This window comes from Garra rufa, chromosome 23 (genome assembly GCF_049309525.1).
Source record: "Garra rufa chromosome 23, GarRuf1.0, whole genome shotgun sequence".
Taxonomy (NCBI): Eukaryota; Metazoa; Chordata; class Actinopteri; order Cypriniformes; family Cyprinidae; genus Garra; species Garra rufa.
Window position 1 is genome coordinate 30,227,210 of NC_133383.1, and position 11,768 is coordinate 30,238,977.

At 38.2% G+C, this 11,768-nt stretch overlaps 1 protein-coding gene across 1 annotated transcript; it reads left to right on the forward strand.

The window, feature by feature from the left end:
• Nucleotides 1-7,854: 7,854 nt before the first annotated feature.
• Nucleotides 7,855-9,551, forward strand: LOC141299299 (zona pellucida sperm-binding protein 4-like). Its single transcript, XM_073829655.1, has 8 exons — nt 7,855-8,108; nt 8,184-8,371; nt 8,445-8,542; nt 8,615-8,772; nt 8,841-9,033; nt 9,106-9,253; nt 9,330-9,402; nt 9,478-9,551. The coding sequence occupies exons 1-8, from the start codon at nt 7,880-7,882 to the stop codon at nt 9,549-9,551; spliced, it is 1,161 nt and encodes a 386-aa protein (XP_073685756.1). The 5' UTR covers nt 7,855-7,879.
• The last annotated feature ends 2,217 nt before the right edge of the window (nt 9,552-11,768 follow it).

The window sequence follows — 11,768 nt, forward strand, 5'->3', positions numbered from 1 at the left end:
TTTACATTTATTCATTTGGCTGACGCTTTTATCCAAAGCGACTTACAATTGGGGAGAACAACAAGCGATTCATCCTTAGGCATTACATATATGTATATGTACACATAAATGTAGGGTCTGGGCACTCTCCATAGACAGGGCTCAACCGGAGGGGCGGGATAAACGGTTGTCTTTCAAACTCCCTCTCCACGCAATAGGATAGCGCTACAACCAATCAGAGCAACGAAGAAGGTGACGTAGTCAGAGCGACGGAAAAGAGAGTTCCTTGCATGTGTGTTGTGGAAAAGTTTGATGAAGGGATGTAATAATAGATATCTTCAAATCACAACAGTGATAATGGAGCTCAACAACTTTTGCCATTTTTGCAAAAGGAACCTGAGAATTGTGGGCGTGTTTTCAAATTCATCAACCATCTTTGAAAAAGTGAAGGCTACCCCCGAACATGTTGTTGTGAATAATCTACTTTATCGCTAAACGTACTTACCATTTGTACGTGAGATGAACCTCATCCACCACAATTCCCAAAATGTTGTCCTGGTAAACCTTGGTGGCCAACATATCTTGCCATTCCTTGACTAGAAGCCAGGATTCAGGACTCTTGTATAACAACTGGCACCGGCCGCTTCTAATGTCCTCCCGGTCGCCTTTGCCAAGTTGCATGGCCTTAAGTCCAAGTTGTGTAGCCTCTTTTAACTGGTCTTCCATTAGTGCTATCAGCGGTGAATCAACAATCACAAGCGGGTTGTGGCAGAGTCCCATGCGTTTTCCCACCAGCGGAGCTATCTGGTAAATCAAACTTTTACCGAATCCGGTTGGCAAAACAACAAATACATCCTTCTTTTGTAGGAATGACCTCAGTGCACTTTCTTGTTCTTTTCTCAGGGAAAAGCTTAACTTTAAGTCTTTCAGAGTGGCGGCCAAAGCCGATTCAAAACAAAGTTGTTCGCTAGCAGCAGCCATCGCTCTACCTCTCACGCGTAATTCACGGAACCAGAGAACGTCTGACGGAACTAATGGTCGCAGGTCAGTCATCATCATGTTAAGCCCGCCCACCGACTCGTGATTGGCCCGGTCGATTTTGGATTTTTGGAAATCTCAAGTCAACGGAGAGTTACTAGACTGCCCTTGGAAGCAAATGTAATTTGCTGCTGCTAGGGGCGCGTCTAGATTCTAGTCTAGCTTACATTCTAAATGTCATATCAACCTCTACCACTTGATCACTAAAAAGGCAGACACACTTTTAACTCTTTTAAAAACTCAATTTTAAAAATTTTGTTTAGTTTGGTGTTGCTTTTATTTTTAAATATATGCTCATATTTGCTATAACTTTGCATGAGCACATCAAGTTCAATTGGAGAAAAAAATGCTGATCTCTTTTTTCAGATGTTGCCATGATGACTCATAATATCTGTGCTCCATTGATAATGCCTTTTTATAGTCGCGGTGTGCGCGCTTAACTCTGAATTAGTCTACTCAGAGTTGATTGACCTAACTCAGATAAGCTGTTCTGAAACCGAAAACTCTGAGTTTTTAATCTCTCGGTAAATCAACTCAGAGTTCAAGTTTAAACTCCGAGTTGGTTGAACCTCCTTACTGAAACAGGCCCCAGCTCTGTTGTTTTTATATTCAAATAAATATGATGAACAAGACACACAAAGTGCTTGCTATTTTATTCCACATGCAAAATGCATATTTATCATCAATTTTTATCACTTAGGTTCCTCTTAATTTACTTAAATTTGTATTTTTTAAAAAAATTTTTAAATTACTTTAATACAAACATGTATTTTAGATTTTTTATATAAATATGACAACAGTCATCTGTCATAGTGTAAAGGAGGTCAGGATTTAGGGAATGTCTGTCTTGAGTCCAGCAGGAGTGACTACAAGAACAGAGTCCACTAACTCAATGCCATATGGACACTTGTCCATTAAAGCAGCAGAGCACAGAAGAGCAGGACTACATGTGTGTGGACTCTAAACAAGAACAGAAGTACAAACAAGGAAATCAAATTAACCATACTTAGTTTAAAGTCAAACATACACAACATAAACAAACAAATCAAATGAAATAAACTTACATTGTTCCTGATACAATTGCACACACCATACAAACATCAGGCAGATTCAAAGTCTCAGTCTTCTGAGCATTTATTAATCAGGACCCATTAGAACAAGACTGCAGTGATCTGGCTCATTAACAGAGGGAGTATGCAGGTCAATGAGTAGCTAATAAAAGAAAAAACAGGACTAAACAAATAAAGTTGAATCAAACTAGAAGATTAAACAATTGAATGTGGCAAATAAACTTAAATACAGTAACTCAAAAAGAATCTTTAATACACATAGTGTTTGGGAATATTCATTCATAATTTAACAAATTAAAGACATGATATTAGATTTAGATTTAAAAATAAAACATTTCAGAAGAGAATGGCAACATCACGGTTGTCAGGACCAATGAGCATTAAGAAGCTCACTTCCAGAACAAAAATGTACAGATAATGTCCTCACTCCTCCATCTTCACAATCACTCTACATCGCTGCAGAAGTACAGACCCAGTGTTTGCAAAGTGAACATACAGAGAAGATCAAACACCCTTTACAAAAAAAAAAAGGCAATGTAGTTTGGAATTTTGGAGGAGAAAATGAGACGGGAGTACCCTGTCTTGAACCGGAATACACTCACATTGCACATTGCAGAGCTAGACAGCATTTGTGGTTAAAAAGTACATAAATTATAGAAAAATAAATTTCTTTATGCCTTGATGTCAATCACTGTTTACAGATTCCATAGGAGTGAATGAGAAGTCCCGTAAACTGAATCCCACCTTTGACAAAAAGTCAGTGACTTCTCTTATAAAACAGCATTTTTTTGTGGTAAACTCTAAAAATAGTCCAATCCAAAAGTATTGTTCAGAGTAAAACATGATGAAGATTAGCAGATAGGCTGTCAATTCATTAAATGATAAGCTGTTTCCTTTAAAAAGCTGTTCATTCTGCATAATAAAGCCTCTCCTCCATTGATATCCATTTAAAAAAAAAAAAAAAACAGCCTGGATTTCCAGCCCAAAAGCTCACCAAAAACCAGCCCAAATTTTAACTTCCAAAATAATGAGAATTTTATTGCTGATAAGGACCATTTTTATCTCTTTGAAAAAAGAACAATGACAAAATTAAATAAAGATAAATCAATTTCACAATATGGATCAGAACAGTTGAAAATATGCGTAAAATGTCCAAAAATCTTTTCAAAGTGGAAATTAACCGATGACTTTAACCCTTAAAAACACATGCATCATTTTCAATGTCCACAGTAAAAATTATGCTAATTTCTGTGTAAAAAGTTCATGCACACACCCACGTTTTATTATTTCAGTTACAATTATATTTAGAAGTCTTCTATTAATCTCTCACCATGCACGTGTAATCCACGTTGTGAGATTTGAGTCACTTAGACTTTTTATTGTGTAACTTATATTTAGGCCACTTTGCCATCGCAATTACTTTTATTTTTTTAACGCAGCCCAAATTTTGTCTACCCGCCCAATACCTTATTCTCCGGTCCAAGCCGATCCAAACCTTCTAATATGTTTTGTTATTATTTTAAATCAGTGCTTTAGTCTTCATTATGTCTGTTTGAGGGTTTTACAAATATTAAACCAATGAAAAGCATTCAAAAGAGCTTGTGACTAAACCTTGTAATGCCATGAAGCGCCACACAGCGCATACAGCTCTCTGCTTGTTCACAATGCAAAGCTAAATACGTAATGGATGTTTAAATAAGTACAGCGTTTTCTTTACTCAAACACTATGTCGGTAAGGATAATGTTTTTGTGTGTTTGAAGAGCGGACAGGGTTTCTGCAGATATGAACAAGTGAAATTTAAGACTTTTTAAGACCTTTTTAATACCACCTTATATGCAATTTAAGACCGAAACCTGTAATGGAAATAGATATTATATTACATGCATATATGTAATATTTAATGTGTTTAATGTAAAAAGTAAACACAATTTCATGGCTGTCATAAATTAAATTTATTACTACGATATACAGTGAACTTTTCATATCAGCAGATACTATTCCACACAAAATATCCCCATAAAAATTCTGAAGCAATATTTTCATCAGTGCACTATTAGCTTTTACATCTTAAATCTGCATATTTGATTTACCTTTATAAAGGCCTTTTTTTTACTTTTGAAATGTATGCATTAACTTTGAAATTTATTTTATGAATTTATCAATAAATTCTAAATGGCTGTTAGCAGTGAGATTACACAATTTACACTGCAAAATTAAAAGTGAGATTAATGTTTTAAATACATTTATTGATTTATAAATATATTAATTAGAAATGTTGGGTGTGGAGGCATACTTTTAAACACACTAAACTACCAGCAGGTGGCGGTAAGTCACTTCATGAGCGAGTTATTTCAACTGATTCGAGCAAAACGCTGCTAGGAGAATGCTTCTGCTGCGATCCTTGCTTGGAACTATTTTCGTTGGTGAAACAGAACAAAACAGTAAATATTTTGTCTAATATGTAAGTAACTACTTGACTAACTACTTGTTTATGAGCTATTGTTGAGCTACAATTAATGTAACATCTGTAATTGTGAGAATATTCAGCAAAAAGCTCACTTGTTATATTACTGAACTATATCATGCTATAAATAAACTATACATTTTAAATTTTTACCTCAGTTTGTTTCTTTAGAATGCTGTTACATTCATTTGTTTTAAAGTATGTCACAAATAGACCAGAAATACACTATCCATTATCAATTTCTGTTTACGTTGAATGTATTAAAATATGAATCTTTCTTGCCTTTCGATGCTTCGCTAGTTGTTTTTGTCAGTTTTAATCAGGCAGTTTGTTCGGTCGGGCAAGTAAAAAAAAAAACATTTTAAAAGTATCTCCAAGGCTGGCGGTCAGCTAGCTCGACCTATATTTATTATTATTATTGAGAACATTATATATAGAAAAAGGTATTTTGACCTGTATTCTGCTACTGCGATTCTGTCTGAAGACGCAGTAACTTCCGCAGGGGGAGAAAAAAAATCTACAGTTGTTAGCAACTGGCCTTAGCCAAGCCCTATATTCAGTTTTTTCAAGCTAAGTATCGCTAAACTTGCACTTCCCCATAGCTAAAAAGTTAAATCCATTTTACTTCTGCGGTACAATCCGAGAGAGACTCGCGCCAATAACAGAAAGCTGATTGGGCTATAGACCTTTCTCACAACTTCCGTATTTTGCACCGGAAATACGCAATTGCTGTGTAAACCTATTTCCGCCCCAGTATGCCGGTAACCAGTTAAACAACAAAGATGGTGAAAACATCGAGCAAGATTGTTTGTAACATCAAGACCACGACTGTTATATTGCTTTAATAAAGTTGTACATGTCCTCTATACTATCCATACATAACCTTATAACCCTAGTCCTCGGTCTAAGTGGACACACTAGTGATTTGTTAGCCTGATTGCTCTCTAACGTTAGCTACGTTACTTACCTTGAAAGTTATGGATAAACGGGACGTTCTAAAATGCTTAAAGTTTCTGTCAAACCTTACTTGGAACAAACACTAACTACTATCAAAAGAACGAGCCCTTATTCCACAGATAAAGTGAATAATATCACGTTAAGCGTTTTCTCCCCCAAATAAGCCCATTATAAGGAAAGAGTTTAACGTGGTTTACGTATCTCAACAGCGACCAGGGAAAACCAAACTTCTGTTAAATTTTTACTTATAATAAATACTTGCTGCTGTCAAAAGAACGAGCTCTTATTCAGCATATAAAGTGATCGCCCCCCATAGAAGTCCATTATAACAAACCATGTTAAGCTTTTTCCTGTATGGAGTTCTATAGGGAGAAAAGCGTGATATTATTCACTTTATACGCTGAATAAGAGCTCATTCTTTTGACAGCAGAAAGTGTTTATTATAAGTAAAATTTTAAGCCACGTTAAGCTTTTTTTTTTTGTATAATGGACTTCTATGGGGGGCGATCACTTTATATGCTGAATGAGAGCTCGTTCTTTTGAGAGCAGCAAGTGTTTATTATAAGTGAAATTTAACAGAAGTTTGGTCTTCCCTGGTCGCTGTTAAGGTAAGTTAAACCACGTGATATTATTCACTTTATCTGTGGAATAAGGACTCGTTTTTTTGATAGTAGTTAGTGTTTGTTCCAAGTAAGGTTTGACAGAAATTTGGGGTTTCCTGGTAGTTTTTTACGTACATTAAGCCACGTTAAGCGTTTTAGAACGTCCCGGATAAACTTTTAGTGGAAAAATTTATGTTCAGTACTTCCAAAAATTCTCAAGACTAACAATTACTCTGAACAACTTAAGGTCCAGGTCCAGTAATGTAAATGAATGTGCTTAATGGTAAAATTACAAACTGCACAAGTGTGTATGGTGTTCACTAGTGTAATTTATTCTGAGTTCGGATTAATAGTCTGTGCTGTAATGGCTTTATTTTATCTTGTCAGACTGATTGTGTTTTAAGAGCCAAACTTGCACCACAATATGGCAATACTCCACTTTTCAGAGGTTTAAAAGTGAGGCAAATGGATCATAGTTCTTATTCAGGACGTCCCATATTATATGCAAAACTCATATGAAACCTTTTTACTGCAGCATTTTTGAGATATGGGACATGATTACATTTTAACGGGGTATATAGACCCCATTTCTAAAAAGTAGAAAAAAACAATGATCAGTTCTTATTCAGGACGTCCCATATTATATGCACAACTCATATGAAACCTTTTTACTGCAGCATTTTTTAGATGACCCCACCAGCACCACCCAACCCCCCCCCCCCCCCCCCTCCGAATGCGTCCCTTATTTTTGAGTATTAAAAGTGGTAACCCTATTGATAATATGAAATATGTGTTTATTTGCATACATTTCTAGTCCAGAAATCTAAACACTGGATGAAGTCAGTTTCAAAATTCTTGTTTAATTTTTTGACATAGTGTCAAATGCTTTTACAGAGGGAATTTGGGGTATATCATTTCATCACTCCATAATTCAGGAAAAAACTTTGAACAGACAAAAAACATGTATTTCTTACCATTTTGGGGAGAAAATGTTGTATAAAATCAAGCTAATATGAACAAATCCCTCTGTAAAAACCTTCAGGATATAGACAGAATACAAATGTAAAGTGTGGTGTGTGTAAGTGCTGCTGAAGTGGAGATTTATGGCTCAGTGTAGGAGAAAAAAACTCTTGGCCTTAAAAATATGTATTGTAATTGAAATCTATTGATACAAATAGATAAAGTGCTATAAAAGAAACACTTATCAGTGATGTTTGGCTGTTTTCTGAAAAAACACAAAGGCCTAAATCTCAAACTTCACAGCTGCATGAAAAAACAGTGTTTTTGCCCGTAAGATGCATTTAAGATATTTAATCTTGTTTTTTGCAAAATGCACTTAATTTAGTTTTTTCTCCCTGGAAACAGTTAAAATTATCTGGCAATGGGGTAAGTAAAATATTTTTAAATCAAGATGCATTTTAAATGCATCTTAACTTAGGAATTTGTAGAAATTTTCACTAGAATCAAGACAAAAATACTAAGTAAGATGCAGCCACTGTTGTTCAAGAACATCCAATCAAATGTGAAGTTAAAGTTAATTAGTCAGAGCAGCTGTAATGGTTCTTGATTAAAGGGGGTGTGGTTGATAACGGCTATTCATTTGCAGAGTATAAATAGCAGTCCAAGGCCTCCTGAAACTATGCTCAGTTGTTTAGTAATGGCAGGAAAGTGGCATTTATGTTATTTTCAAACACTATGTGTTTTGGCTTGTTCTTTTTGCAGTGCTCTTCCTCAAATGGGTTTTCCAGCTCAGAATCCTCAAGCTCTGATGTTCCAGCCGTCTGACCATCGGTTTAAACAGTCAGCTCAACAACAATCTGCTCAGCAGGTTCCTCAGAAGTTTCAGCTTCAGCAGCCAGTGAAGGCCGAGCCTGTTGACAAATGTGCTGTAGCTGATTATGAGCAGATCCAATGTGGACAACCTGGTATCAGTGGTGCTGAGTGTGAGGCTATCAACTGCTGCTTTAACGGACAACAGTGTTACTATGGGAAAGCAGGTAAGAGTTTTGAATCTGATGAAATTTGGTTAATGTTTGTTACCCACATTAATCTACTCTTGTATGTCATTCCAGTGACTGTCCAGTGTATTAGAGATGGTCAGTTTGTGGTAGTGGTGGCTAAAGATGTTACGCTGCCTCGACTGAGTCTGGATTCGGTCCGTCTAGTGGGTGGAAGTGAACCACCTTGCGCTCCTGTGGACTCTACACCTTTCTTTGCTATATACCAGTTCCCTGTCACCGCATGTGGCACAAGTATGATGGTGAGGAGATGCTTCTGGCTTTATTCTGCATGGCTTATGATGGGCTGGATGCCAACAGTTTTCATATTTGCAGGAGGACAGTGGATATGTGGTGTATGAAAACAGAATGACCTCCTCGTATGAAGTAGGCGTTGGTCCGTTTGGTTCCATCACAAGAGACAGCCATTTTGAGTAGGTGACTCATACCCTTTATCTTAAGTACCATCTCTGACAAACTCTACAAGTTGACCGTTTGTTGTCCAGGCTTCTCTTCCAGTGTAGGTACTCTGGTACTGCTGTGGAAGCTCTGGTTGTGGAGGTCAACAGTGTTCCTGCACCTCCACCAGTAGCTGCTCCTGGACCTCTCAGAGTGGAGCTTAGACTGGCCAATGGCCAATGTGTCACCAAAGGTTGCGCAGAAGGTAAGACTTGTCTTCAGTCTTAAAGTCCAGGTTGCAGTGGACTGTGGTTAAACCCCAGTGTTCCTCAGGGGATGAGGCCTACACGTCCTACTACGGTGCTGCTGATTATCCCGTCACGAAAGTCCTGCGAGAGCCTGTGTATGTTGAGGTGCGCATTCTGGAGAGGACTGACCCCAACCTTGTCCTGATGCTGGGACGTTGTTGGGCGACATCAACCCCCAGTCCACTCAGTCTACCCCAGTGGGATCTTCTGATTGATGGGTGAGTCTACCGACAGTCTTTATCCAGCTAGTCTGCTGTTAGGAACTCTCTAACTGCCTCTTTCCTCTTCAGATGCCCTTACTATGATGACCGTTACCTGACCGCACTGGTTCCAGTGACTAGAGCGTCTGGTCTTCAGTTCCCAACCCACTACAAGCGCTTCGTTGTCAAGATGTTCACGTTTGTTGATCCAGCATCACTGGCTCCTCTGCAGGAAACCGTATGCTCTCAGCTCTTCCTGAACCCCTAATATTACTCTTTAATGGATTCTATGGCTTAACCCTTTTCTCTTTCAGATCTTCATCCATTGCAGTACAGCGGTGTGCCATCCCTCTTCTGGCTCCTGTGAGCAAAGCTGTGGCAGGAAGAGTAAGTGCACGCAGTAACCATTTCCACTTGATTTGTGACTTCGTGGCCTTTCTCACTACTTTTTCTCCTTTTTAGGAAGAGATGTTGCTGTGAGGACCTCCACTATTGGACAAACTGTTTCCAGTGGAGAAGTGAGATTGGTTGTATGATTGAGTTGTCTTTTAATAAACCATGTAGAACCTTACACTGTCTCAGTGTTTCATGCCAAGCTACCTAAAGTTGCTCGTTTATTTGCTATGTTAAGATCAATTGTGACTCCAAATCTACCTTCAGTCATTTGGTGCATCAACCATTGGGCCTGTTTTGGTTCACAAAATTTGTGTTCTCAAAAGGTCTTCTAGACCCCCTTCCCTTAAGATCTGGTTCAGTTAGGGTGACCAGATGAGATTGGTTGAAATTCGGGACGGAGGGGGGGGGGGGTGTAATGAATAATAAAGATAATGAATTTCATGTTTTTATTAATATAAATAGTCTACATATATAGAAGTAACATTAGGCATTTTTATACTTCAAACTGAAGTTAATGAACCAATCATATTTTTATTAACAAGTACATATGCATATAAATTGATATAGCCTAATACGTAGGCTATAGAAGTATTATTTTGAACACGGTGCCTCGCCCTCGACCGGTCTGACTTCACGCGACTTCTGCCTGCACTTTCAACTGTCCTAACGGCTGCTGCAACTTGCGCTCTCTTCATCTACTCTATAAAGCAAAAAGGGGACAAAAAGGTCGTATTGTCTTCGTGCATATAGCCTAGATGAATTATATAAATTAATAGAAACAATATAACTTTAAATTCACACTTGAGCTATATAGCCTACTGAGGTTGTGGAGGCTTGACATCAGCATATTTTGCAGAGCTTTTCACTGCTGCCAGCACTCCCGTCTTTCCCAGGATGTATTTATGGAACTCTGCACAAGTCATTAAATTCATTTTTACTTTGATTTCGCTGCGGACCAGTTTAATTTTCGGGACAATTAGAGCAGGATTCGGGACAGCAGCTTAGATTTCGGGACTGTCCCGAATTTTTTCGGGACGTCTGGTCACCCTATTTATATCCTTTATCCAATTTGTTCCTCTTTGTGATGGAGTTTTCCTCCACGACTCTTATCAGGGCCCGTATCCCTAAAGATTCTGAGAATCCTCTCAGAGAGCTCCTAACTTAACCTAAAAATTCCTTGCCAGGAGTTTTAGCTTAGAAGTGATTCCAGAACATTTTCAGTGAACTCTGAGCAAGGAATGGATGGAAAATCCTATCTTAATGAGGAGGTGTGGTTGACCCCGTTGCTAGGTATGAGTCATCATTTCAAAAGCCGTGATTGGTTGGTCCTACAAGTTTGATGAAAATGAACTTTTGGTGATAATGAGCAAAGGATGTACCTTCAAAGCAATAATTAAGCAATAAGGTACGAGAGTTTTTTTATTTGTGTTTATTTACATTTATTTGAACATTTCCATTTATTGTGCACGCATTAAAAATTTGTCTCATTTCAAATGGCTCCGTTGTGATATTCGATGTTGTTTTCTTTGGTTGGGGCTCAATATTTTCTGTTGATGCAAGGATGTCGCTGCAGCGCTTTCTTTGATTTAAGTTCGGCCTCCAGTAGCTCTTTAGTGAGCTTTCACACTTATGTCCACTTACAGACATTATTTCTCTTGAATCAAAACCAGCATCGGACAATCTCTGCACCATTGTGCTGCGAAGGCAGTGGTTTGTGTAAATCTTGGTGCCTGCTGCTTTACAAATTCTCGGCAACATTGTTGCGAGGTAATTCACACCCATAGGCTCTCTGGTGTACCTGCAACAGTCAAATATATAAACAAATAAATAAATAAGATTTAGCACAGTAGATGTGTAAATTATGATTAGCAAATGATTTATGCGTCACACATACGTACCAAACGCATTCAGAGAGGTTTTTCCTTATAGGGTGAAGGTAAAAAGCAGGTGGGTTTGATGGGAGAAGCGACAAATACTTCTCTAGAGAGGCAACAGGACAAAGAGGGTTCCCGGTCTGCTGGAACATGAACCCACGTCTGCTCTCCTTATTTCTTTCATTTGGGTCCTTGTGGTTTTTTGTTTCTTCGTTAAAGCTCATCGTGGCATACTTGAGACCATTTTCGTCGGTTAAAATCTTAAATGAGTCCGGCGTGAGTTCCCGGTTCCCCTCTTTTCCTCTACGCCCGAAGTGCAACTGCACATCAAACCAGACTTTGTTTACAAGTCCTTCAGGTGTGCTGGGATTAAGCGCCTCGGACAGTTTAATGGTGCTGAATTCCTTAGCAGAAATAGGCGAGTGATGCTCCGTTTTGTCCCGGCCCTGTCTTCTCAGTGTCTTTACGACTCCAACAAAAACA

Coding starts and splice junctions, on each gene's coding strand:
- LOC141299299 (XM_073829655.1), top strand. CDS start 7,880: ATGTTCCAGCCGTCTGACCATCGGTTTAAACAGTCAGCTCAACAACAA. Junction 8,773..8,840: donor CACCAAAGGTTGCGCAGAAG/GTAAGACTTGTC, acceptor AGTGTTCCTCAG/GGGATGAGGCCTACACGTCC. Junction 9,403..9,477: donor GCAAAGCTGTGGCAGGAAGA/GTAAGTGCACGC, acceptor TCTCCTTTTTAG/GAAGAGATGTTGCTGTGAGG.